The 25,304-nt window shown below is 39.2% G+C and overlaps 1 protein-coding gene across 1 annotated transcript in view; it reads left to right on the forward strand.

Annotated features, from left to right (window-relative positions):
• The window catches only part of MRTFA (myocardin related transcription factor A), a 204,282-nt gene that overhangs the window by 23,384 nt on the left and 155,594 nt on the right, over positions 1-25,304 (forward strand). The window contains exon 5 of the mRNA XM_061206626.1: positions 10,715-10,776. Coding sequence (XP_061062609.1) covers positions 10,715-10,776 — 62 coding nt within the window. The remainder of the gene's footprint in view (positions 1-10,714; positions 10,777-25,304) is intronic.

Genomic DNA, 25,304 nt, shown 5'->3' on the forward strand with positions numbered 1-25,304 from the left:
CTTTAGTTCTTAAAGGAAGGCATTTTCCTTTTGATCTGACAGTCTGTGAGATGATAAAGGTCAGCATGGGAAAAAAAGAAATGATTTGTTTCTCTGGGTTGACTCTTTCAGAATTAATTTAGATGGTACCTGGGAACCTTTTCCCGATTGGCCAGAGTTGGATTAGATCTCCCTCTTGTTTGGTCTGTGACACTGTGTGCTTGCCTCTTTCATAAAACAGATTACTACTGGATTCTTTGAGGGAGAGAGAATTTAGTTTATCGTTGTATCCCCAGAACTCAGGTTGGTGCCTGGAACCTGCTAGATGTGCTTGGTAAGTATTTGTTCAGTGAGAAATAAGTGTTAAATTCAAGATACATATTAAGAAACGAACAGTTTTTATTCTGGTAGATTATGGAGCTCATTGGTTCCAAGAATCACTTTGTTCTTTGTTTTTCAGGTTCACCAGATCATGACATAAGTTAAAAAAAAAATTAAATCTTTATAATGGACTATTTCAAACACATGTAAAAGTAAAGAGACTGATAAAATCAACCACCACCATGGACCTATCACCCAGTTTCAACAATTATCAGCACATGACCAATCTTGTTTAACCTTGCTCCCCTCTTCCGCCTCAGTATTTAAAAACAAATCCCAGACATTATATCATTTCATCTGTAAATACTTCAGAAGGGTATAATCAGTTTAAGAACTAGTTAACTTTTGGAAAAACCTGATAGAAAAATTCCATTTGCCTCCTTGAATCTAATTGTAGATGCCAACTGGTGAAATTCCATGTGCTAAACCACTCCCAAGGCCTGACTCACTATTGAAAGCATATACTCAATTGTAATTGCTGAGATAGCAGCAGTTTGCTGGAATATGTTATTGTGGTAAAGTATGTTTCTATTGGATATGGAGAGATTACCAATAAGTGAAAACTCGTAAGTCAGAGATAAGTTTTTTCCTTTAGACATGTGTAAAGACAGATGATACTTTTGACACTGTGCATTACAAGCCTTTGAGATTTCGTCTGGAAAATGAAGATGAAATATGGTTTGTGGATTAATAGAGTAATTTCCCGTAGTACTTTGTGGCTGGATTCTTGAGAGTCACAATTGGTGGTACAATGAAAAGTAAGAGTGCTGGAAGACTCAGAACTAGAAAGACTCCTAAGCCTTGGGAGGTGGAGGGGTTAGAACTTGGGCCGGCAGAAAAGACACGTGGCTTGGAAGTGGTTATGGTTAGGTTTATTCTAGAAGTTAAAGTTGTAACTTAGATCTCTGTAAATAGCCTAGGTGAAATAAAATTTCGTTTAGGACAGGAAGAGAAGGCACTGTTTTCTTTCAGCTAATATTTTAAAGGATTAAGTACTACCTTTTAAAAATTTGGAGGTTGGCACTGAGTGAATGGTTGGACTAGAAAGTGTTTCCCCGTGATCCAAGTGTTTTTTGGTGGAAAAGAGATGAAGGGGGGATGTAAATGATCATAACTGCCTTTAACTACTTTTCTTTAACCAACCATGTAAGAGAACAAGACTGATTCTAAGAGGCTACAAGTCCCAGCCCTGCAAGGACCACAACCTTGCTTTCTCCTTAGCCTGAAGCACTAGATGAGTCTTCTGTATGTTAGATTGGTAGGAGGTGGTGGATATGGTGATCGTAAGTTAATTCTTGGCAATTTATTTTGAAAATCTGCTCTTTTATTCTTGCCTTTGTTCTCCCATAACCCTTAGTTAATTCCTCTAGTAAAGTGCTTAGCATACAATGCCTTGAATAGGGATTTTGTCATAATCATCTGTGTATCCTTAGCATCTAGCACATGGTCACTTGGAAAATATTTGTTGACACATGATGATCCCTTTCCAGCCCTGAGATGATGTGATTTTGCGATTTCTCCCATGGCCTTGACTCAGAATGTGGGTGTGGTACTAGTTCTGTGTAGGCTCCTCTCTTTATTGTTCTCTCTAGATGCATTTGTTCTCAGGCTCTGGACCGTTCTCTTCTTTTGGGACCTTCCAGGGAACAGAAGGAGAGAAAAATTTGTGTTTAGAACAAGAGGAGTATGTGAGACTGAAGATGATCGTGTTAGGATCACTGGAATCCTCCAGCTGCCATCGGATGAAGAACTCAGTGTTGGCTGAAGAATTCAGATGCCAGGAGCTCATTGTATTTTATTATTTTATTATTGTTATTATTTTCTTATTCCTCCTCACTTACTGTGATTTGACCCCCTACCTATAACTAACTGTAGGGTGGAATGAATTTTAGTTCTGATTTTCAAGCTTTAAAGGATACAGTCAGTCATTGGGAATTAAACAGCATCAAACTATGAGTATTTTTTTTGTGTATATTGTAACTGCTAAAATTAATTTGTTATAAAATGGTAGCATTTAGGCCAAACTAACCTATAGTTTATCATCTGTTACAAGATAGTAAAATGGAAATGCTTTTAAAAACCATTATTTCATCAATCTGACCCTGTTTACCTGTTGGAAATGTTGGAAGGCCAACTATCTCAAACAACATACACAAAACTAAAAGTAAACTATTCATTTTCTTCTCTAAACTTAATTTTTTCCACCCGCAGCTTTCCCTGTTTTATTTGACGACAATCCTACTCTTTTAGTTGCTCTGATCAAAACTTTGGACTCTCATTTTTCTCTCATACCCCACATCCAGTCTGCCATGAAAACTTACTGGGCCCACCCTCAAAATATATCCAAAATCAGCCACCTCTCACCTTCTCTGCTGCTACCGCTGTGGTCCAAGCCACTGTCCTCTCTTGCCCGGATTATTGTAGTGCCTCCTAACTGACCTCCCAGCTTCTACCCTTTCCTTTGTTTTCAACACAGCAGCCTGAACCATTCATTTTATACCTAAGTCAGATCATGTCACTCCTCTGTTCAAAAGCAGTGGCTCCAAGCCAAGGAATGTAGGCAGCCTCTAGAAACTGGAAAAGGCAAGGAAACAGATTCTCCCCAAGAGTTCCAGAAAACAATTCATCCCTACCACCACCTTGATTTTAGCCCATTGAGACCTGTGCCAGACTTCTGCCCTTCAGAACTGTAAGATAACAAATTTTTGTTTCTTTTAAGCCACTTAAAAAAAAAAAAAAAAAAAAAGCAGTGGCTCCCCTGCATTGGCCCCCCTGTTCCACTCTGAGTAGAGAATCCTGTAAGGCCTTATATCATCTGGTCTTGTAGTAACCTCTCTGCCCTTACTTAACTATATCCCCCTTGCTCCCTCTGCTGCAGCCACACTATCTTTCGTGCCGTTCCTTGAACATGACAGTCCTGCTTCTGTCTTAGGGCCTTTGCATTGGCTGTTTCCTCTTTCTGGAATGCTCTTCCTCTAGATATCTGCATGACTGAATCTCTCATGACTGTCGAATCTTTGCTTCTGTCGCTTTCTCAATGAGGCCTACTCTGATCATCTTATTTAAAAATTGCAAGTCCTCTTCCCCCAACACTTCTTATTCCCTTTTTTCTGATCTACTTTTTCTTTTTCTTCCCTAAAGCATTCATTACATTTTAAGATCTTTGTAGTTTACTTATTATATTTATCATTTTATTATCTGTCTCTCCCTATTAGAATATAAGCTCCACGAGAGCAAGGATCTATGTCTTTCTAGATCACTGATGTGTCTTTTGCAACTACAGTGCCTGGCACATAGTAGGCCATCACTAAATAAGTGAATAATCACTAATAAATAAATGAATTGTGAGCTATTGAACTGTTTCTTTTACTTAAATCCATGCTTTTGCAGCACCTAGAGTTGATACCAACAAAGCAGTTTATATGTTTGAATACACCACCAATAACAACTCTTCATGGTCATTCTGAAAGATAGGTGGTATTATCCATCTATTATTTTTTAGCGTCTCTGAGCCTCAGAGAAGCTAAGCAACTTATCCCTAGATCATATGGCTAATAAAGGTAGGAGCTGACATACAAATCCAGATCTGACTCCAAAGCCTACATTCTCTGCTGCCATATTATATCTCCTTAAACCATTCATTCAACAAATATTTATCAAGTGCCTACCATGTTCTAGGCACTGTTGACAAATAGCAATTTATTGTGGGATACTAACAAAAGTATTTTATATTTTGTCATTTTTGTTGTGTTCTTGAGCACTGAGAAGTTTAATGTATTTATTTTATTTATCTGCAAGCTCTGCTTAAATGCAGGTAGAAATAAGCATGAAAATGCCTATGGTAAAACTTTGGTTATCCAGAGATCAACTTTCTGTCATTTTCAAGCATCCAAAAGAGTTCTTAACGCAAAACCAAGAAAAAGAAAAGCAAGTGCCTTAGATAGTCAAGAAACAACTTTTGAGCATTGTTGACAATTCTTGAGAAGACTTGAAGTGCCGAAAGTGCTGTGAGTAGTCAGTTCTTCCAGAAATTGAAGGAGTGTGTTGATTAAACTGGCAGTGTCTGGTTATAAATAGATCAACATTTTTTGAGAAGAAAGCCAAAAAGCATAGATGAAAGGATATTAAGACATGCAGAGAAGGCAGAATGGAGTATGGTGGTAGTCATAGCGTGCAAGATTTGAAGTGAGTAGTGCACTGAATGAGTGGTAGACTCTTGAGAACCATGATGAAGAGCCAGATGATAAGACACTTGTTGTGGGGTGGAGATGGACCAGTGCCATAGGAACACCTTCAAATGCAAAATGTTTTGAAGCCATAGACATAAGAATCCTCTCCTTTGAATGCAAATGAAAACCACAATGAGATATCATTTCACATCCATTAGGATGGCTATTACCAAAAAACTGCAAGGAGGAGAAACTGGAACCCTGTGTATCACTGCTGTAAAATGGTGCAGCCACTGTGGAAAACAGTTTTGTGGTTCCTCAAAAAGTTAAACACAGGGGGCCCTCCCTGGTGGCGCAGTGGTGAGGAATCCGCCTGCCAGTGCAGGGGACATGGATTCAATCCCTGGTCTGGGAAGATCCCACATGCCACACAGCAACTAAGCCCGTACGCCACAACTACTGAGCTTGCACTCTAGAGCCTGCATGCCACAACTACTGAAGCCCGTGTGCCTAGAGCCCATGCTCCGCAACAAGAGAAGCCATCGCAGTGAGAAACCTGTGCACTGCAAAGAAGAGTAGCCCCCGCTCGCCGCAACTAGAGAAAGCCCGTGTGCAGCAATGAAGACCCAGTGCAGCCAAAAATAAATAAATAAATTATTTTTTAAAAAAAGTTAAACACAGAACTTCCATAGGTACAGCAATTCTACTTCTAAGCAAATATCCAAACTAACTGAAAGAAGGGACCTAAACAGATACTTGTATACCAACGTTCACGGCAACATTATTCATAATAGCTAAAAGATGGAAACAACCCAAATGTCCCTCCACTGATGAGTGGATAAACAAAATGTGTTATGTACATACGATAGGATATTATTCTGCCTTAAAAAAGAAGGAAATTCTGAAACAATCTAGAACATGGGAACCTTGAAGACATTATGCTAAGTGAAAGAAGCCAGACACAAAAGGACAAAAATTGTATGATTCCACTCGTATGAAGTACCTTGAATAGGTAAATTCATAAAGACAGAAAGTAGAATAGTGTTACTGGGGGCTAGAGGGAGGGGAAATGGGGAGTTACAGTCTAATGAGTACAGAGTTCCTGTTTGGGATGATGAAAAAGTTTTGGAGGTGGAAAGTGGTGATGGTTCCACAACATTGTGAATATATTTAATGCCACTGAATTTTACAGTTAAAAATGGTTAAAGTGGTAAATCTTATGTATATTTTACCACACATATACACAAAAGAACCCTCTCCTCATGTGCATGCATGTGAGTGGGAGTGTGTACGGGGAGGGCACAAATGTGCCATGCCGCACTGAAGGCTGGTCCCTCCCGCTCAGACACTCCATTTCAGTGATGGTGGAGATGTGCTGTCTCCGGTAGTGTGATAACCAGCCAAGTCATTCAGCTGCAGCCACATTTGTAAGCACAGGAGAGCGAATCAGTCATTAAGAAAATGTTAACTTACAAGAAACTTGAAATCCTTTCTGGAAAGAAGTACTAGGGGACTGGGTGGGAAAGAGACCTACTTTTCACTATATGCTCATTGCACTGTTAGGTTTTTTTAAACCATAGGTACGTATTACCTATTTTGAAAAATTAAAATAATTTATTATGGGAAAAAAGCAAGGAATAATAAAATAATTATTGATTTTACTCTGTTTAAGAAAATAGGAGTGTACATGTTTATTTAAGACTTGCTGCGGAGGTGTCTGAGTCAGCTTTGAGGTCTAAACATAATTAGAACACTAATAGACAGACGGACTCCTTTGTGAATCCACTCGTAATAGGGGCTTTGCTGCGGTTTACTCTCCACCAATAATACCTTACACCAATACCACCTTACAGTGTTAGGAGAGTCACATAAGAGAACAGATGTTCAAACACCTGGATTTTGCTTTGCAGTTTCAAAAAGTGATAGCTATATCTGCCCATCCGGAGCTACATCTGAGTCTTAATACACAGTGAAATAGGAGATGCTTCCATTGCTTGTTATGGGGTGACGGCAGGGGAAGGTGAAACTGGGAGCTTTGATAGAGTTGGAAACTCTTCTTATGAGTGGAGGGTTTGAGATTTTAGTTTTTTATTTGTAAAGTAATGTCTGTGTTCTAGTGCCTTACCAAGCATATGTTAGGTTGAATGCTGAATGCTGCAGCTGGGTTGACCAGCCGGGTCTTACTTATTCCCTCCCTCCCTCCCTCCCTCCCTCTATAATATATATGTATATATAGTACCTATGGTATTGCTTCCTTTTTCCACTTGTCACCTTAATTAATTGTTATATTAACTGTAATTTTTGTATCCAAGTTAAATTGATAGTAGGAAAGGAAGGGCTTTTGGTGCATGTGAAAGGCAGCAGGTTTCTAGTCTCTTCTAGAGGAGGTTATAGACACACTCTGGGAACGCAGCGGTCTTTCTCGACTCCCCTTTTGAGACTCTAGTAACTCCAGCCAGTACCGGCACTTCGAGGGGGCTGCATGGACCGACATTTCTGACTCCCTTACTTGTTCCAGGAGGCCCACTCCACTTAATACTCTATCTTTGGAAGTGGAAGAAAGAGCAAGTAGAGGAATCAGGCAAAATGAGGTTAAGATATTTTTTTTAGGTGTTCAGGTTGAGGAGGTATGTAACCATACCTTGTAGAGGCTGATTGCTTAAAAACCACAATTCACTTATTTAATTGGGAATTGTTTTTCTCCTCCTTTTTTGATATCAGAGTCAAACCTTTATATTGATTTTTCTTTCCTCTTTCCTCCTTTTCCTTTTTTTCCCTTCCATTTTATTTTTTTGTTACTTTCCTTTTATTTTTTGCATCTCTTCCCTGCAAATTAAAATGAGACAGTAGAATTCGTTCAGAAGAAATATTTGTTTGAAAGAAGACCCTGAATTCTATGAAATTGCTTTTTAAATATTTTCTAATTTCTCTTGTGATTTTTTTCATTTATTTATTTATTTGTTTGCATCGGGTCTTAGTTGTGGCAGGTGGGCTCCTTAGTTGCAGCAGGCAGGCTCCTTAGTTGCGGCAGGTGGGCTCGTTAGTTGTGGCATGCGAACTCTTAGTTGCAGCATACATGTGGGATCTAGTTCCCTGACCAGGGATCGGACCCGGGCCCCCTGCATTGGGAGCTCGGAGTGTTAACCACTGTGCCTCCAGGGAAGTCCCGAAATTGCTTTTTTTGTGTGTGTGTGTGAAGTTTATATTTTAGAAGGTAAGGATAATGTCATCTTAGATTGTAAAAATTATTCCCATACCCTTAGGGATGTAAGAAAAACCTTTTAAAGCTAAACTTCTAGCAAAGATTCTACAGGTTATTGAGCCAAAAGCATTGAAAATAACTGCTATAGTCTTCTACTGCCTAAGTTTTTAAGGGTCAGCATTTCCAAATCTTCAGGGCACACATCTAATTTTTAAATTCTTCTCAGGGAATGAATGTAGTTATTTAAACTTTTCTTCTGTTGTAATTTCCAAAACATTTTCTGTCTTAATAAAACAGTGTGTTTAGTAGTATGGAGTAGAATAAATAAATTGGACTAGTAATCAGATTCTGGTCCCAGTCTTCCCGTTATCAAGTCATTGAACCCCTTCTGCTCTGGTTCCCCAACTGAAATTGAAGGGACTGGATGTGTGAGCTTCTGAGGTTTATTTATAAAAATTTAGTCATTCCAGGTTTTATTAGAATTTTTCTAAAGCTGATAAAGTAAAAGATTAAAAAAACTTTGCTTATAATACTGTTTATATAAAATATATAATTTATTTCAATATAAAGTAAGTTAGACTTCGATTCTGAAGGGGCTTAGTCAGTGGATGACTAAAACAACCTTTTTATGAGATGGTCTCATGTAGAAATCAGTTTCAAAATACATTCTCTGACACCTTGGAACTAAAACCCCAGGATCTCATTTTAGGTGAGATTAATAATTGTAAGAAATCTATCATTAGCTTGTATCTTATTTCTATTCAGATATTTAAAAATAGTAACTCATCACTATTTAGTTGACTTTTTCTGTTATGGCTTTCATTGAAATACTGTTGCTTTAGTCATTCTCCCTAAGTTCCTTTTCCTGAGAATAAAGGATTGAGCTCATACCTTTGCATAACGATCTAGAGAGTATTTTAAGCTTGGCATGTTCAAACCTGGCAGACTCGATTAATATTGGACAAACTAGCACATTAGAACACTTTTTAAAGTTCCAAGCCACAAATTGTTCTTTCAATGAACACGGGCATGTATAAATTAATACTTAAGCCTTGAATAGTATAGACATTCAAAAGGCCAGTTGCTGTGGGTGACTGATTTTCAGCGAGGCCCCTGCTTGCCCTGCACATTTCTTCCTCTGCTTTAAGCAGTGCCAAGAGCAGAGTCAAGAGAAGGTCTGGTCCTTTGGTGCTCTGCTACCTTTTGTTTTCGGCAAAGAAAATGGCTGCTGTTTTACTTTTTAACTCTTACCATATGGAAAGTTTCTATAAATAAACCTTGGATTTATGATTGGACTTCTAAATTTGTAATCTCTACCGCCCGTGACTAAAGCCAGTATAAATACCTATTTAAACATACATACTGCCTATAAAGTTGTGGCATCCGTTCACTGAGAAAGGTCACCAGCCATAATATCTAAATAGTCAATTCAGTTAATTTCTCCTGTGTCCATTGACATGGATGAGGACCTCATTTTGTCATCAAGCAAAAACTAGTCAGCTGGTAGTGTTTGGTGAATCCACTTTGACTTTTTTGTGCATGAATTGTTGGTATAATTATGTAGCAGACATAGTCATGAAGATGTAAAAGTGCATTAGATTTTTGACAGACTGAATTGTTTAAGTGTACTAAATGAGCTCACTTTTTAGAAGAATCCTATCGTTACTCATTTTGTAAATTTGAGTTAGTCGGGCCTTCAGTGAACAAGTGCATATGATGGGCACCTATTACATGCCAGACACTGTGCTAGGTCTTGGGGGATATAGAGTTGTAGAAAAGATGTTACCTGTTCAGACAAGTAAGAGAAAAAAAAAGGAAACCTGGGGACAGTAGAATGTTTTATCATTGTAATGGAAAAATGGACAAATGCCATGTAGGTGTGGCAGAGAGGCCAGTAGATTAACTCTGGAGAATTGGAAGAGGTTATAGAAAAATGTTTCAATTGAATCTTAAACAATATTATTTACAATAATGGCTATATCTTATTGAGTGCCTACTGTATACTAGGACTAGTTTAATGTTACCCACCAGGGAAAAGGTGGGGAAAACATGCAAGGCAGTAGGAGAAACAAAGGAGCTATCAAAGATTGTGTATCCTAGAAGGAAGAAGTCTGGTGTGGCTAACGGGGATGGGGAGGGAGGTCAGCGGCCAAGGCAAAGGCTAGTCAGACTGGATGGGATCAGATTATGAAGGACCTCAGATAGAGTCTGTCTGTCCCCGCCACCATGTTTTTGTTCTCGTTTCCTTTCCTGAAGAACCTTTCTCCTCTCTTTGCCAATTTTTTTTTTCTTAAAGGTCCAGCTTTAAGGCACGTCTTCTGTAAAGCTTTCCTTTCCTTTTCCCAAAGGTTATTCATTTTTTCACTGAATGATTGCACAAAGAGAGTGTACCTCATAATAGGGCATTCCATTTCTTGAACCATTTCTTGGATTTAGTCTGATCTCCCCAACTAGTTTCTCAACTCCTAAAGGGCAGAGAATAAATCATGTTTAGCATCTAGTATAGTGCTCAGCCCACCATGGGGACTTAAGAAATGTATAATGAGTGGATGAATATGGAACATATATAGATATCAGCCATTGAGACAGCCCAGCCACAGTGGTTGAGATCGCCTACATTTATTTAAGAGGCATTTCTTAACACAAGTAAGAGCAGTTTTCAGAGGTATATGCCAGTTGTCATTTGGATGTAAAATGAGTTAATAAGAGTATCTCATAGGGTTGTTGTGAGGATTAAATTAGTTAGTGCATTTAAGCACTTAGAACAGTGCCTAGCATATAGTAAGTATTCAATCAGTGTTACCTGTTATTTAACTCGACATATCTGGACCTTTTTGCCAGTGACACTCAGCTACTGTTGTGGGCGTGGAGAGGATAGAAAGCAGATAAGAAACAGCTTCTTACCATTGAAACCAAATATGCTGTAGGAACTGGAAGAACTGCTTATATTGCATGAACTTTTATTTTTCTGTTTGTGTTTTAGTGATCGAAGGGTATGGTTGGCATGGAATTGAATTTCATCTGTCTGTGGGAATTGTAAACAAGGTAGGTCCCAGGTTTATTTATTCTTTCCTGCCTCCTTTTCTAAGGTGTATGTTAGTATTTTCAGTTCCACTGAACTAGAATTGATCAGATTTGATTATTGTTTAGGGAAACACTCAGCATGGCCCTATGATGGTCTGTCACCATGGTTTATCTAGTGTTGTGGACTACATCTAGTGTCTTCTCTGAGGGTATTGAATGCCAAGAAACAGCACAACCGATTTAAAATTTTGGTGGTCATAGAACAGAACCATGAATTCACACACATGCACACACACACCATGACCCACTCCTTAGAGGGCAGAAGTTCTTGTATTGGAGCCATTATGTAAACCGGCTTGTAGTGGGAGGTGACAGGCTAGCTAATTTTTCTGGTCACTAAAATTCAGTAGCTTATGTGAATGGTAGACTAGATGCAATCAAAGGGCTAATCTTGACAGTAACCAGACCATCACTGACAACTATAAATTTTGTTACTGATGACAGAATCTGTCCATCTGTAACCACTAGAGTTTGTTTTGACACAGCATGCTTGTGTTCCTATCTTAAGCTCCGGAGTCTGAACAAAAGTACACCAGATATGACTTTGGCTCATATATCTGTCTTGTATCAGATGCCCACAAAAAAGGGCTATAGACGGCAGCTTCACACAGCTCTGCAAACCTATTTTTGGCAGAACATTTCCTGTCAAAGTAGGGACTAGTGCTGTTTCATGTATTTTAGTTCCCCATAATCTTAGGTATGTGGAGACCCCATTGCTCATTGGTGCAGGAAACTTGGATCATTTGGAGAGTGAAATTGGTAGCCAAAAAAACCAATGGCAGTACTCCCCAAAATCCTCCAACCAAGAATCCTGTGAACTTGAGCATGGGGTTCTCTGGGTTGATGACAATCTTTGGACTCTTGCTGCACCTGCACTTAAAATAGAATAGCTTCTTGAGACTGGCTTCTAGTCACAAAGAACAGGAACTGCTAATATATTGCTACGGGGAAGAACAGTTGAGCCACTTCCAATAGCAGAAGGAACATGGTCCTTGGAACTGACACTGCTGCCTAGGAAGGGGGTAGAGAGAGTATAGTTTAACTTTTGCAAATCAGTGCCTTCATCATCATCTGGTGGCCTGAATTTTCAGAGTCTGATTTAGGTGTTCAGTGAGGAAATTATCTTTTTTCTATTTTCCTGCTATATATTGGGGTATAATGAGCAGGAACTGTTTTATGGAAATACTCTAAGAATTAATGGAAAGGAAAGAAAGGAACTAACATTTATTGAATGCCTAGTAAAGGTTTGGCATGGTACCATAAACTGTAAAGTTCATTGACATTACAATTTTTCAAGTCTAGATGGATAATATCGTGAATATCACTATCTTGAACTATTTTGACTTTTATTATAGCCATTTAGAGGAGATAGAATTATATATTAATATATGCTATTTCATTTGTATCTGCTAGAGCATTCTTTTATGGAGGAAGAAAGAAAATACCTACATGACTTTTGAGTTTTTTTGTTTTTATTTTCTGGGCTTGCTACTGATTTAGCCAACGTCAGAGAGGAGACTAGCAGGTCTGAAATTAGAGACACCTGTGCTGTTTTGGAAGCTGAGACTCTTGATCCAGGGTTCGCTGAAGTTGGTGCAGGGGAGGTCAGAGTAGGTTAATATTTTCATAGCTCGAAGCAAATGTGAATTGTGGTTGTTTATAGGTGCATTTTTGCTTGATCTTTGTTTGTAGTTACAAATGGGGTAAATAAAATACAGTACTGCTGTTTTGGGAAACTTCTGCAAAAGTCCCTGAACCAATGCAAATTAATCTTCTTCAAAAATACCAAAAAATTCCCCATGTGGATATTTTGACTGACTGAGGGAATTGACTGTTGCCATCAGGCTTGTAAAGAAATTAACATACATTTTTAAAAACAATTATATATTTGATTTTCTGCTTTTAAATTTCTTAAAATTCTTCTCATAGGAGGTACCATCTCTGTATCTCAGGCACATGCAATAATGTGAGATCAGAATAAATTGTTACTCACTTCTAGGGGATAGGAAATTAAGTCAAAGTGTTCCTTCTCCTTATGCCACATTTAAGGGTTCCAAATCCATTGTCTTTCTACCCTTAAGATAGTAAGATTTTGTGGTCCTAGCCAGGTTTTATAAAGAGTTACCCAGAGACACAATACTGTCCTTTATTGGGCTGAAATGAAAACATTAATATTTCTTAACCTATGAAAAATTTCCTATTTATTTTCTTGTCTGTCGAATGAATTACTGTACTTTTCCTCTTGGCTACTTCCTTTCTTTAGTCAGAGAAACTCTAATAATATAATTTTCCCTCCTTGCTTTAGCGAACAGATACCACTTAAAAAAAGAAAACAGCTTTATTGAGGCATAATTCATATACTGCAAAATTTGCCTTTTTGAGGTGTATGACTCAGTGATTTTTATCAGATTTGTAGAGTTGTGTAATCATTATCACATGGCAGTGTTACTTTTCCAGGACCCCAAAAAGGTCTCTTGTAAACACCATTTTTTAACTTCCTCTAAAGTCATCCACAAATTCTGTTGTTGTGCGTCAAATTTAATCTCCTTCCTATAAAGTTTCCCAGCATTCTATCGCATGTCTTCTTCCCCCTTTTATTTTTTTTTTATTTTTAAAATTTTTTTGGCATCTTTATTGGAGTATAATTGCTTTACAATGGTGTGTTAGTCCCCCTTTTATTTTTATATTAGTTTCTTATTGCACATCAAACATATCATCCTTTTGTCATTTTAAGTCCATTCTCTCACCTCTTTTAAAAAAGTGTAATCTTTTTTAAAAAGAAGGGCTTTAACTTTTATTCAGAGTTATTCCCCTCCCCTCCTCACAAAAGCCTTAGGTCTCTCAGTAAAAGCTCTTGCATTATTCTTGGTTTCCTGTTCACTTCACTTGTTATTTATTTATTTTTAAAGGAAATCATGTATCTGGTTATTTCTCTTTGTATATATAGATTAGGTATTTGCCTATTTGGAGAATTCTGCTTGGTACAGGAGTGTTCAGATGCTTAGTAGATAAAATAAGGTAAATGAATATTCTGGTACTCCTGAGCTTTTAAAAATTTTATCAGCGTATTGGTTATCTGCAGTTGATCCTTGAACAACATGGGTTTGAACTGCATGGCTTCACTTATACGCAGACTTTTTTCAATAAATACGTATACTGGGACTTCCCTAGTGGCGCAATGGTTAAGAATCTGCCTGCCAATGCAGGGGACACAGGTTCGATCCCTGGTCCGGGAAGACACCACATGCCACAGAGCAGCTAAGCCCGTGTGCCACAACTACTGAGCCTGTGTGTCACAACTACTGAAGCCTGCGCACCTAGAGCCCGTGCTCCACAACAAGAGAAGCCACTGCAATGAGAAGCCTGCACACTGCAACGAAGAGCTCCCGGTCTCCGCAACTAGAGAAAGCCTGCACGCAGCAATGAAGACCCAGTGCAGCCAAAAATAAATAAATAAAATAAATAAATAAATAAATAAAATACGTATACTACTGCACCATCTGTGGTTGGTTGAATCCTCGGACGTGGGACCACAGGTAAAGAGGGCTGACTATGGGACTTGAACATCCGCAGATTTTGGTATCTGTGGCAGGTTCTGGAACCAATTCCTTGCAAATACTGAGGGATGACTGTATTTCAACATAATAAATTATCCTAAAACTCAGTTTCAGCAGCTTGAAACAACAATAAATGTTATTGTACACAGTTTCTGTGGCTCAAGAGTCTGGGAGCATTTTAAGTGAGTGATTCTGGCTCATGAGGTTGCACTCATAATGTCTGCTGGGGCTGTGGTCATGTGAAGGCTTGACTGGGGCCAGTGGATCCACTTCCAAGGTGGCTCACTCACATGGCTGTTGGCAGGAGGCCTCAGTTCCTTAACAGATGGACTTCTCCAGAGGACTGCTTGAGTTTTGTCACAGCATGGCAGCTGGCTTACCTCTAGAGCGACTAAGCTGAGAGAGTAAGGAGGAAGCCACAGTACCTTTTATGATTTCATGTCAGAAGTCACGTATTGTCACTTCTGTTACATTCTGTTCATTAGAAGAGAGTCACCAAGTACAGCCCACACTCGAGGGAGGTAGTAGTTTCCACCTTTTGCATGGAGGAGTATTAAAGAATTTGTGGGTATATATATATATATTTTTTTACTTTATTTTTTTTTTTTTAAACTTTGGGTTTATTTTATTTATTTATTTATGGCTGTGTTGGGTCTTTGTTTCTGTGCGAGGGCTTTCTCTAGTTGTGGCAAGCGGGGGCCACTCTTCATCGCGGTGCGCGGGCCTCTCATTATCGCGGCCTCTCTTGTTGCGGAGCACAGGCTCCAGACACGCAGGCTCAGTAATTGTGGCTCACGGGCCTAGTTGCTCCACGGCATGTGGGATCTTCCCAGACCAGGGCTCGAACCCGTGTCCCCTGCATTGGCAGGCAGATTCTCAACCACTGTGCCACCAGGGAAGCCCTGTGGGTATATTTTAAAGCTACCACACTTGGTATTTTAATGACTTTATTTTTGCCTATGGGAGTTCTGTAGCTGCTGCCTTTGTCCTTTGTTTTCAGTAGAATTTAGTTTTTGTTTTATCGTTCATGTGTATATCTAGGTTATGTTTTAATTTCTTTTTGGTAATGGAAGCTTTAACATTTTAGTTAAAGTGACTAAATAGGTTATAAATAAAACATGTGCTTTAAAGGTTGGATAAACCTTCTTCCCAAAGTCAAATTTAGGGGATGAGAGTATATGGTGTAGTTTACTGGTAGGTTTTTAAATTGGACAAATTTCCTGGTAACAGAGGCTTCTGTATTTCCCTTCTCAGACAGGTTGTGAAGGAGTAGAATCTATACTTGCTGTTTGTCACTTCCACATCTCTTTCTACTTCTTAATCCACTGAGTTGTTCACTGCACATGGGTGCCAGCCTGAGGGTGTGTGTATGTGTGTGGGGGGGCTGAAGTCCAGCCTGAGCCCTGCTTATCAATCTGTGTGCCCACCCAAAGAAGACACCCTTTATGAATTTGCATTTAGGTACCCTGTGGTCTCACTGAAGTCACCAGTCACTATTTTTTCCATATGCCAAATCAGTGTATACTTCTTTCTTTACATTAATTGGTTCATCAGGTATTTATTGAGCACCTTCGGTGTGCCAGGCATTGCTAGGAGCAGGACTCCTCTGAGGCATTTGGCACTGTTAAGGATTTTATTTTCTCAAGGCTGTCTGTCCGCAGAAGATCGTATTCTTTCCTCCTTCCTCTTTGGCTGCTGCTTCTCAGCATCTTTGGTAAGCTTCTTGTTCCCTGCTTAGCTCTCCGTTGTTGATACCCACTGGGTCTCTCTAGTCTTGGTTGTAGACTTGAGCTCTCATCACTCTCTACATTCTTTGAGGATCTCTGCATCAAAACCTCTGGTTTCAGTCACTGCTTATTTGCTGTTGATTTCTAAGTAATTCCTTCACCCCAGACCTTTAACAAGTGCTAGACCTATTGATCCAGCTGCCTCCTGGGCATCTCCACATGGGTGTTCGTTCCATAGGTGCCTTAAACTTAACATGTCCAAACTTACCTACCTCTCCCCACCTCCACCACCTCCTGCACCTGTTTATCTCCTGTATCTGGTGAGTGCAACATAAATCATTCTTCATTCATATTACTCGTGTTAGAGACCTGGGAAATAACTTAGACCCCTCCTGTTACCACCTCAGTTTAGGCCTATTTTAAAAAAAAAACAAACAGCTTTACTGGGATATAATTCAGATACCATACAAGTCGCCCAAGTAAAATATACAATTTTGTAGTTTTAGTATATTCATAGAGTTGTACAACCATCACCACAGTTTTAGAACATTTTCATCATCCCTCGAAGAAACCCCATAGGTATTAGCAGTCATTCCCTATTCCCTCCCTCCTCTCAGCCTCTGCCTTCTCCCCCAGCTGTGATATAACCCCTAACCTACTTTGTAATTCGATAGATTGCCTATTCTGGACAGTTCATATAAATGCGGTCATAAAATGTGTGCTGTTTTGTTACTGGCTTCTTTCACTTAGCATAATGTTTTCAGGGGTCATCTGTATTGTAGCATATATCAGTACTTCATTCCTTTTTATGAATGAATAATATTCCATTGTATGGATATACCACATTTTAAGAATAAGTATTAGTTGATGGACATTTGGGTTGTTTCTACTCTTTGGCTGTTATGACTAATGCTGCTACGGCCATTTGTGCACAAGTTTTTGTGTGAATGCATGTTTTCATATTTCTTGGCTGTATACTTAAAGGTTGAAGCCTATGTTTTTTTATCCCTCTGTATTACTGCAGTAGAATTCTAACCAGTCTCCCTGCCTCTCGACTTTCACCTCTTTAATTTGCCCTCCACTTTACTATCCAAATGATCTTTCTGACATGGAGATTTAAGCACATCACTTCTCTACTTCTGTGTCTTGTGTGGCTGTGTATTGCTTTCAGGATAAAGTTCAAACTCAGCTTAACACACAGGCCATTTATGATCTGGCTCCTGCCTTCCTTTTTTTTCTTGCCATACTTTTCATTCTTGTTAGCCTAACCTCAACTGATGTCAGGCTTTTTCCCATTAAGATTTTAAAGCTTCTAGAATGGTTAATCACTCTCTTTCCATGGGAAATAACTACTTATTCTTCAGAAGTCAGCTCTGGTCCCATTTGTGGTAAACTTTTTATTATCTTTTGTTTTATTAAACACCCTTTCTCTCTGCTCTTATAGTACCTTTACTGTAAGTGCATACTTTTACATAATGCTTATCACACTGTTCTCTGGACATTGAATCTTTTTTTTAACTTATGCAAGTATAGCATTGGATTTATTCTTTTTTAAAATATTTTACTTTTTAAAATTAATTAATTAATTTTATTTATTTATTTTTGTCTGTGTTGGGTCTTCGTTGCTGCATGCGCCCTTTCTCTAGTTGCGGCCAGTGGGGGCTACTCTTCGTTGCAGTGCACGGGCTTCTCATTGCGGTGGTTTCTCTTGTTGTGGAGCACGGGCTCTAGGCGCGCGGGCTTCAGTAGTTGTGGCACGAGGGCACAGTAGTTGTGGCTCGCGGGCTTAGTTGCTCTGCAGTACGTGGGATCTTCCCGGACCAGGGCTCGAACCTGTGTCCCCTGCATTGGCAAGCGGAATCTTAACCACTGCACCACCAGGGAAGTCCCGTGGATTTATTCTTTACAGAAATTTTTTTTTCTTTCCCATTATGGTTTATTACAGGATATTGAATATAGTTCATTGTGCTATATAGTAGGACCTTGTTTATCTATTTTATGTATAGTAGTTTGTATCTGCTAATCCTAAACTCTTAATTTATCCCTCCCCCACCTCCTTTCCCCTTTGGTAGCCACAAGTTTGTTTTCTGTGTCTGTGAGTCTGTTCCTGTTTCGTAAATAAGTTCATATTCGTGTCATATTTTAGATTCCACATATAAATGAATACCACATATGGTATTTGTCTTTCTCTTTCTGACTTACTTCAGTTAGTATGATAATCTCTAGGTTCATCCATGTTGCTGCAAATGGCATTATTTCATTATTTTTTATGGACGAGTTGTATTCCATTGTGTATATATGCCACATCTTATTTATCCATTCATCTTTCGATGGACATTTAGGTTGCTTCCATGTCTTGGCTATTGTAAATAGTGCTGCTGTGAACGTTGAGGTGCATGTATCTTTTCGAATTAGAGTTTTCTCCGGATATATGCCCAAGAGTGGGATTGCTGGATCAATGGGTAACTCTATTTTTAGTTTTTTAAGGAATCTTCATACTGTTTTCCGTAGTGGCTGCACCAGTTTACATTCCCACCAAGAGTGTAGGAGGGTTCCCTTTTCTCTGCACCCTCTCTACCATTTGTCATTTGTAGACTTTTTAATGATGGTCATTTTGGCCGGTGTGAGGTGGTACCTCATTGTAGTTTTGATTTGCACTTCTCTAATAATTAGCGATGTTGAGCATCTTTTCATATGCCTGTTTGCCATCTGTATGTCTTCTTTGGAGAAATGTCTTTTTAGATCTTCTGCCCTTTTTTTGATTGGGTTGTTTGTTTTTTTGTTATTGAGTTGTATGAGCTGTTCGTATATTTTGGAAATTAAGCCCTGGTTGGTAGCATCATTTGAAAATATTTTCTCCCAGTCCGTAGGTCGTCTTTTCATTTTATTTATGGTTTACTTTGCTGTGCAAAAGCTTGTAAGTTTGATTAGGTCCCATTTGTTTATTTCTGCTTTTATTTCTATTGCCTTGGGAGACTGACCTAAGAAAACATTAGTAAGGTTTATATTAGAGAATGTTTTGCCTATGTTCTCTTCTAGGGGTTTTATGATGTCATGTCTTATATTTAAGTTCTTAAGCCATTTTGAGTTTATTTTTGTGTATGGTGTGAGGGTGTGTTCCAACTTCAGTGATTTACATGTCCTTGGACATTGATTCTTCTGTTTGTTTCCTCAGGTAGACCGCAAATCTCTGAGGGAAGGAACCATATCTTCTTTGACTTTGTGTCTCCAGTGCCTAATAAAAACAAAAAAAAGTAGCTAGTATCTACTGGGTTGTTTAATATATGCCAGGCAGTACTCTAGCATTTTACATATATTTTGTCACTTAATCTTCAAAACGGCCCTTTGAAGTAAGTACTGTTATTATCTTCCCTTTAAAAATGAGGATATCAAAGCACTAAGAGATTGAGTAATTTGCTAAAAGTTACACAAATAGCAAATAGTGGAGCTGGGATTTGGTAGAGCTGGGATTCAAACCTGTGCACTCTGATTCCAGAATCTGTGCTCTTATTTTTATTGTGTGTTGCTGCCATGGAGTCTGACACACACATATATTTAGTAAATAATGGTGGGTGAGTGAACACTCACTGTTTCTGCACGCTGGGCCTTTACTTTAGAAATGGTTGTGTTGAGGTTCCTGCCAATACTATGTTTGTGCTTGGGGTTATAAAGAAAGGAAGATAGGGGTTTGAGTCACAGTGGCCTGAATTCCTGTCTTACTCCCTGACTTCTGCTTCTTGATTCATTTCTCTTTCCTTTCTTCTTCCATAGAGAATGGTTCTGTTATTCTGTCTTAATTCTTTACGTAATGTTTACATTAAGATTCCTGAGCTTTGTGTCTTTTTAAAATTTTTTTATTTTTTAAATTAATTATTTATTTTGGCTGTGTTGGGTCTTCGTTTCTGTGCGAGGGCTTTCTCTAGTTGCGGCAAGCGGGGGCCACTCTTCATCGCGGTGCGTGGGCCTTTCATTGTTGCAGCCTCTCTTGTTGCGGGGCACAGGCTCCATACGCACAGGCTCAGTAGCTGTGGCTTACAGGCCTAGTTGCTCTGCGGCATGTGGGATCTTCCCAGACCAGGGCTCGAACCCGTGTCCCCTGCATTGGCAGGCGGATTCTTAACCACTGTGCCACCAGGGAAGCCTGAGCTTTGTGTCTTGAATTATTTTCCACCTCAACCTTTTATTTTGGTAAGAGTAGTACAGTGATCGTCAAGAATAGTACATATTCACCAATTGTGAATGTTTTGCCACAGTTTTGTGTTCTCTCTCTTTCTCTCTACACATGCACACATTTATATATTGTTGAAGCATTTAAGGGTTACTTTACTCCTAAATATTTCAGCATTCATTTCTAAAGAATAAGGACATTTCTCTCATATAACCACGGTACAGTTGTCACACTCAGGAATGACAGTATTGACATATTATCATTATCTAACATGTAGTCCACATTGTACATATTTCCTTAGTTGTTCTAATAATGTCCTTTATAGCTTACTTTAAAAACTTTGAAATCCAGAATTCAGTCAGGAAATACATTGCATTTTGGTGTCATGTCTTTTACCCTAAAATAGTTCCTTAGCCCTCTTTTAGGAAGGGAGCGGTGTCTTTCATGACATTGACATTTTGGGAAACCAGTTATTTTGCAGAATATCCCTCAGTTTGAATTTATCTGTTTCCTCTTGAATAACTTCAGGGTAAATATTGTGTGCAGGATGTTTTGTCTTTCTTAGTGCTTCACATCAGGAGGCTCATGATGTTAGTTTCATTATCAGTGATGTTAAATCTCACTTTTGGTTAAGTTTCTATGTGCCATATTTATCCATTGTAAAGTTGCCTTTTCCCCTTTGTAAAATATAATCAGTTAGGGTAATAATAGTTATTTCCTTTTGATATCTTTTTCTTTTTATTAAATTTATTTATTTATAAATTTTTGGCTGCATTGGGTCTTCGTTGCTGCACACGGGCTTTCTCTAGTTGCTGTGTGCAACTACTCTTAGTCGCGGTGCGCGGTATTCTCATTGCGGTGGCTTTCTTGTTGCAGAGCACGGGGTCTAGGTGCACGGGCTTCAGTAGCTGTGGCTCGTGGGCTCTAGAGCGCAGGCTCAGTAGTTGTGGCTCACGGGCTTAGTTGCTCTGCGGCATGTGGGATCTTCCCGGACCAGGGCTCGAACCCGTGTCCCCTGCATTGGCAGGCAGATTCTTAACCACTGCGCCTCCAGGGAAGCCCCTTTTGATATCTCTTGAAGTAACGAAGTACCATGTGGTTGTTAAAATAGAAATGCCTCTTAAGGAACAATTAAACAGGCTAACAGTTTAAAAATTGAGTATTATGTGCAAGGCAGCACGTACAAAATGGAGTTCAGAGTTCATTTAATTTGAGCTTCTTTGTAATGTGAACTTTTAAGTGCAGAGTTTAAATATGATTGCTTAAGAGCCTTGGGATGAAAATCGAATTTTTCTTGGGTCACAGGAATTTTTGCTGATAACCTTTTCATAGTTAACTTTAGTGTATTAACATTTTTCATAGTTTTCAGATAAGTTCTTTCCTGCTCTTAAAGTCCCCTCCTCCTGTGTTCTTATTTGTGCCTTGAAACAATATAACTCTTGGTGAGGGCTCTGGAGGTGATCTGGGTGTGACTCCTGGCTCAGCCACTTAGTCACTAGATGATCTCTTTTTTTTTACAAACTTATTTATTTTATGTTATTTTATTTTTGGCTGCGTTGGGTCTTCGTTGCTGCGTGCAGGCTTTCTCTAGTTGCAGTGAGCAGGGACTACTCTTCGTTGCGGTGCATGGGCTTCTCATTGCAGTGGCTTCTGTTGTCGTGGAGCATGGGCTTTAGGCGTGTGGGCTTCAGTAGTGTGGCACGCGGGCTCAGCAGTTGTGGCACGTGGGTTCTAGAGCTCAGGCTCAGTAGTTGTGGTGCACGGGCTTAGTTGCTCCACGGCATGTGGGATCTTCCCAGACCAGGGCTCCGACCTGTGTCCCCTGCATTGGCAGGTGGGTTCTTAACCACTGCGCTACCAGGGAAGTCCCTCAGTTTCTCCTCTTATAAGCTTGCTGCAGGTGTTAAATAAGCATTTGGCACTGTTTCTGGTCACATGTGTTTAGTAAGTGTTATATAGTCTTCTCAATCTGGTAAGACTTGTTACATATTACTCATTGACTTTTCCCTTAAGTTTGTGCACTGCACATGTATATATAAACATGTAAATGTACCTGGAGACTTTGTTCAAGGAAATAATCTTAGACATTTTTTCTGTAATTCTCTCTGTCCCATCCTTTCTTCATGAAACTTGGGGGAAATGTAGATTCACTTTTAACTTAGAATCCGTATGTTAACCTTTTTTTTTTTCCCCTTAAATGTCTACATTTGCTGTATCCCGCTTCGAAAATAGCAGCCAGGAACTGCCTAGTGCTAGGAAAAAGGTGGTAAATATTCTTTCTACTTCAGACTGCATGATCTTAATGCTTCCTTGGAAATGGTTAAATTCCAGGAACTGATAGCTGCCTGACATTTCTGCCCTGAGTTGGAGGCCACAATTTATTATGTGGCAATCAGTTGAACTAAGGAGAATCATCTACACTTTTCAGTGGTTCTCAATCGGAGAGGTACCATATCTCCAGAGGGTATTTGGAAAAGCATGGGGCTTCCCTGGTGGTGCAGTGGTTGAGAATCTGCCTGCCAATGCAGGGGACACGGGTTCGAGCCCTGGTCTGGGAAGATCCCACATGCCGCAGAGCAACTAGGCCCGTGAGCCACAACTACTGAGCCTGCGCGTCTGGAGCCTGTGCTCCGCAACAAGAGAGGCCGCGATAGTGAGAGGCCCGTGCACCGCGATGAAGAGTGGCCCCCACTTGCCGCAACTAGAGAAAGCCCTCCCACAGAAACGAAGACCCAACACAGCCAAAAATAAATAAATTAAAAAAAAAAAAAAAAAGCAAGCTGCCGCCCCGAACTGGTTGCGGACACAGCCCACAGACACCATTTAAAAAAAAAAAAAAAAGTATGGAGGCGTTTTTGGTTGTTACAGTGACTGTTAGGGGAGGGAGGAGATATGCCACTCCCATTTGGTGGGCAGGGATCAAGATAACAGTCCAAAACAAAGAATTACCCACCCAAAATGGCAATAGTGTTGCTGTTGAGAGACTCAGCTAATTGAACCTAAAGACTTGACGAATTGGTAGATAATGTTTTATTTTATCTCAGTTATTTAATAAAAGGTTATTGCTTAAGGCAGGAAATTTTATGAAAGAATCTTTCAGAGCTGTAGTATATAACCTCTGAATTCTTCAAGGAGAAGTAGGCATATTTACTTATTTGGAAGAGTAAGATTTTTTCCTGAAAATTCTGAAAGCAGTGCCATTATGAATGTGCATTGGTGGTGTTTCATCCCTAAAATTAGGAGTAGTTGAATGGTTAGAATGGTTTAGTGGTTAAAGAAAATTGGCATTATATTCCTTTAGTAATCTGTATATCTCCGTGGTTAGTAGAAATAACATAATTTGTGCTTGGCATTCCAGTGATGCTTGAATATTGCCTGTGCTGTTCTTTCTTTCTTTTTTTTTAATAAATTTATTTATTTATTTATATTTATTTTTGGCTGTGTTGGGTCTTCGTTTCTGTGCGAGGGCTTTCTCCAGTTGCGGCGAGTGGGGGCCACTCTTCATCGCGGTGCATGGGCCTCTCACCGTCGCGGTCTCTCCCGTCGTGGAGCACAGGCTCCAGACGCGCAGGCTCAGTAGTTGTGGCTCACGGGCTTAGTCGCTCCGCGGCATGTGGGATCTTCCCAGACCAGGGCTCGAACCCGTGTCGCCTGCATTGGCAGGCAGATTCTTAACCCCTGCGCCACCAGGGAAGCCCCTCTTTCTTTCTTTTTAAAAAGACCAAATGATGTATTTTTTTTGGCAGATCAATGAGATTATATTAGTTATGTATTTGAACTTGTGGTAGCTTGTTTCATTTGAACCTAATGTGGAACTTTGACAAAAATTTTAGGGAAGATAAGTACTCTCAACTTCCTACGGAAAGTTTCACAAATATTTTTGGACTGTGACTCATAATTGGAGACATATTTTATATTAGAACCCAGTTATACAATAAGTACATAGATATCTGAAACAAAAGTTTCATGAAATAATACCCTTACTACATTCTGATAGTTTCTATTTTATTTAGTTCAAAATGCTGACCTTTGTCTATTAAATTGATTTCATGACCAGTGTATTACAAATTGCAATATGAAAAATACTGCTTTAGGGTATACATTCATGCGATTCTAACCCAAGGTTTAAAATATATCCCAATTATGACTATTTCTTTTCTTTAAAAAACTTTTTAAAAATTATAATGGTAAGAACACTTAAAATGAGATGTACCCTCTTAACAGATTTTTTAAGTGTACAGTACAATAATAATATCTATGCACAATGTTGTACAGCAGATCTTTAGAACTTATTCATCTTAAATATAAAACTGAAATTTTATACCCGTTGATTAGCCTGGTCCTCTTTAACCTTCCCCCCTAGTCCCTGGTAACCACCATTCTATTCTATGAGTTTGACGATCTTGATACCTCATGTGAGTGGAATCATGTGCTATTTGTGCTTCTGTGACTGGCTTATTTCACCTCGCATAATGTCTTCAAGGTTCATCTATATTGTTGCATATTATAGGGTTTCCTTCTTTTTTAAGGTTGAATAATACCCCATTGTATATATATATCACCTTTTAATTTATTTATATTAATTAATTAATTATTTTGGCCATGCTGCGCAGCATGTGGGATCCTAGTTTCCCGACCAGCCCTGCACTGGAAGTGCAGAGTCTTAACCACTGGACCACCAGGAAAGTCCCTATATCACCTTTTTAAAGTTCATTAACCCATTAGGTTGTTTCCACATCTTGGCTGTTGTGAATAGCGGTGCATTGAACATATCTTATATCTCTTTGAAATCCCAACTTCAGTTATTTTGGAAAAATATCCAGAAGTGGGATTGCTGTATCATATGGTAGTTCTATTTTTAATTTTTTTTGAGGAACCTACACGCCGTTTTCCATAATGACTGTACCGTTGCATTCCCACCAACAGTGTATAAGGGTTCCAGTTTCTCCACATCCTCTCCAACACTTGTCTTTTTTTTTTTTTTTTTTAATAATAGCCATCCTAACAGTATGTGGTGATAGTTTATTGTGATTTTAG

Source organism: Eubalaena glacialis, chromosome 11, assembly GCF_028564815.1.
Source record: "Eubalaena glacialis isolate mEubGla1 chromosome 11, mEubGla1.1.hap2.+ XY, whole genome shotgun sequence".
Classification (NCBI taxonomy): Eukaryota; Metazoa; Chordata; class Mammalia; order Artiodactyla; family Balaenidae; genus Eubalaena; species Eubalaena glacialis.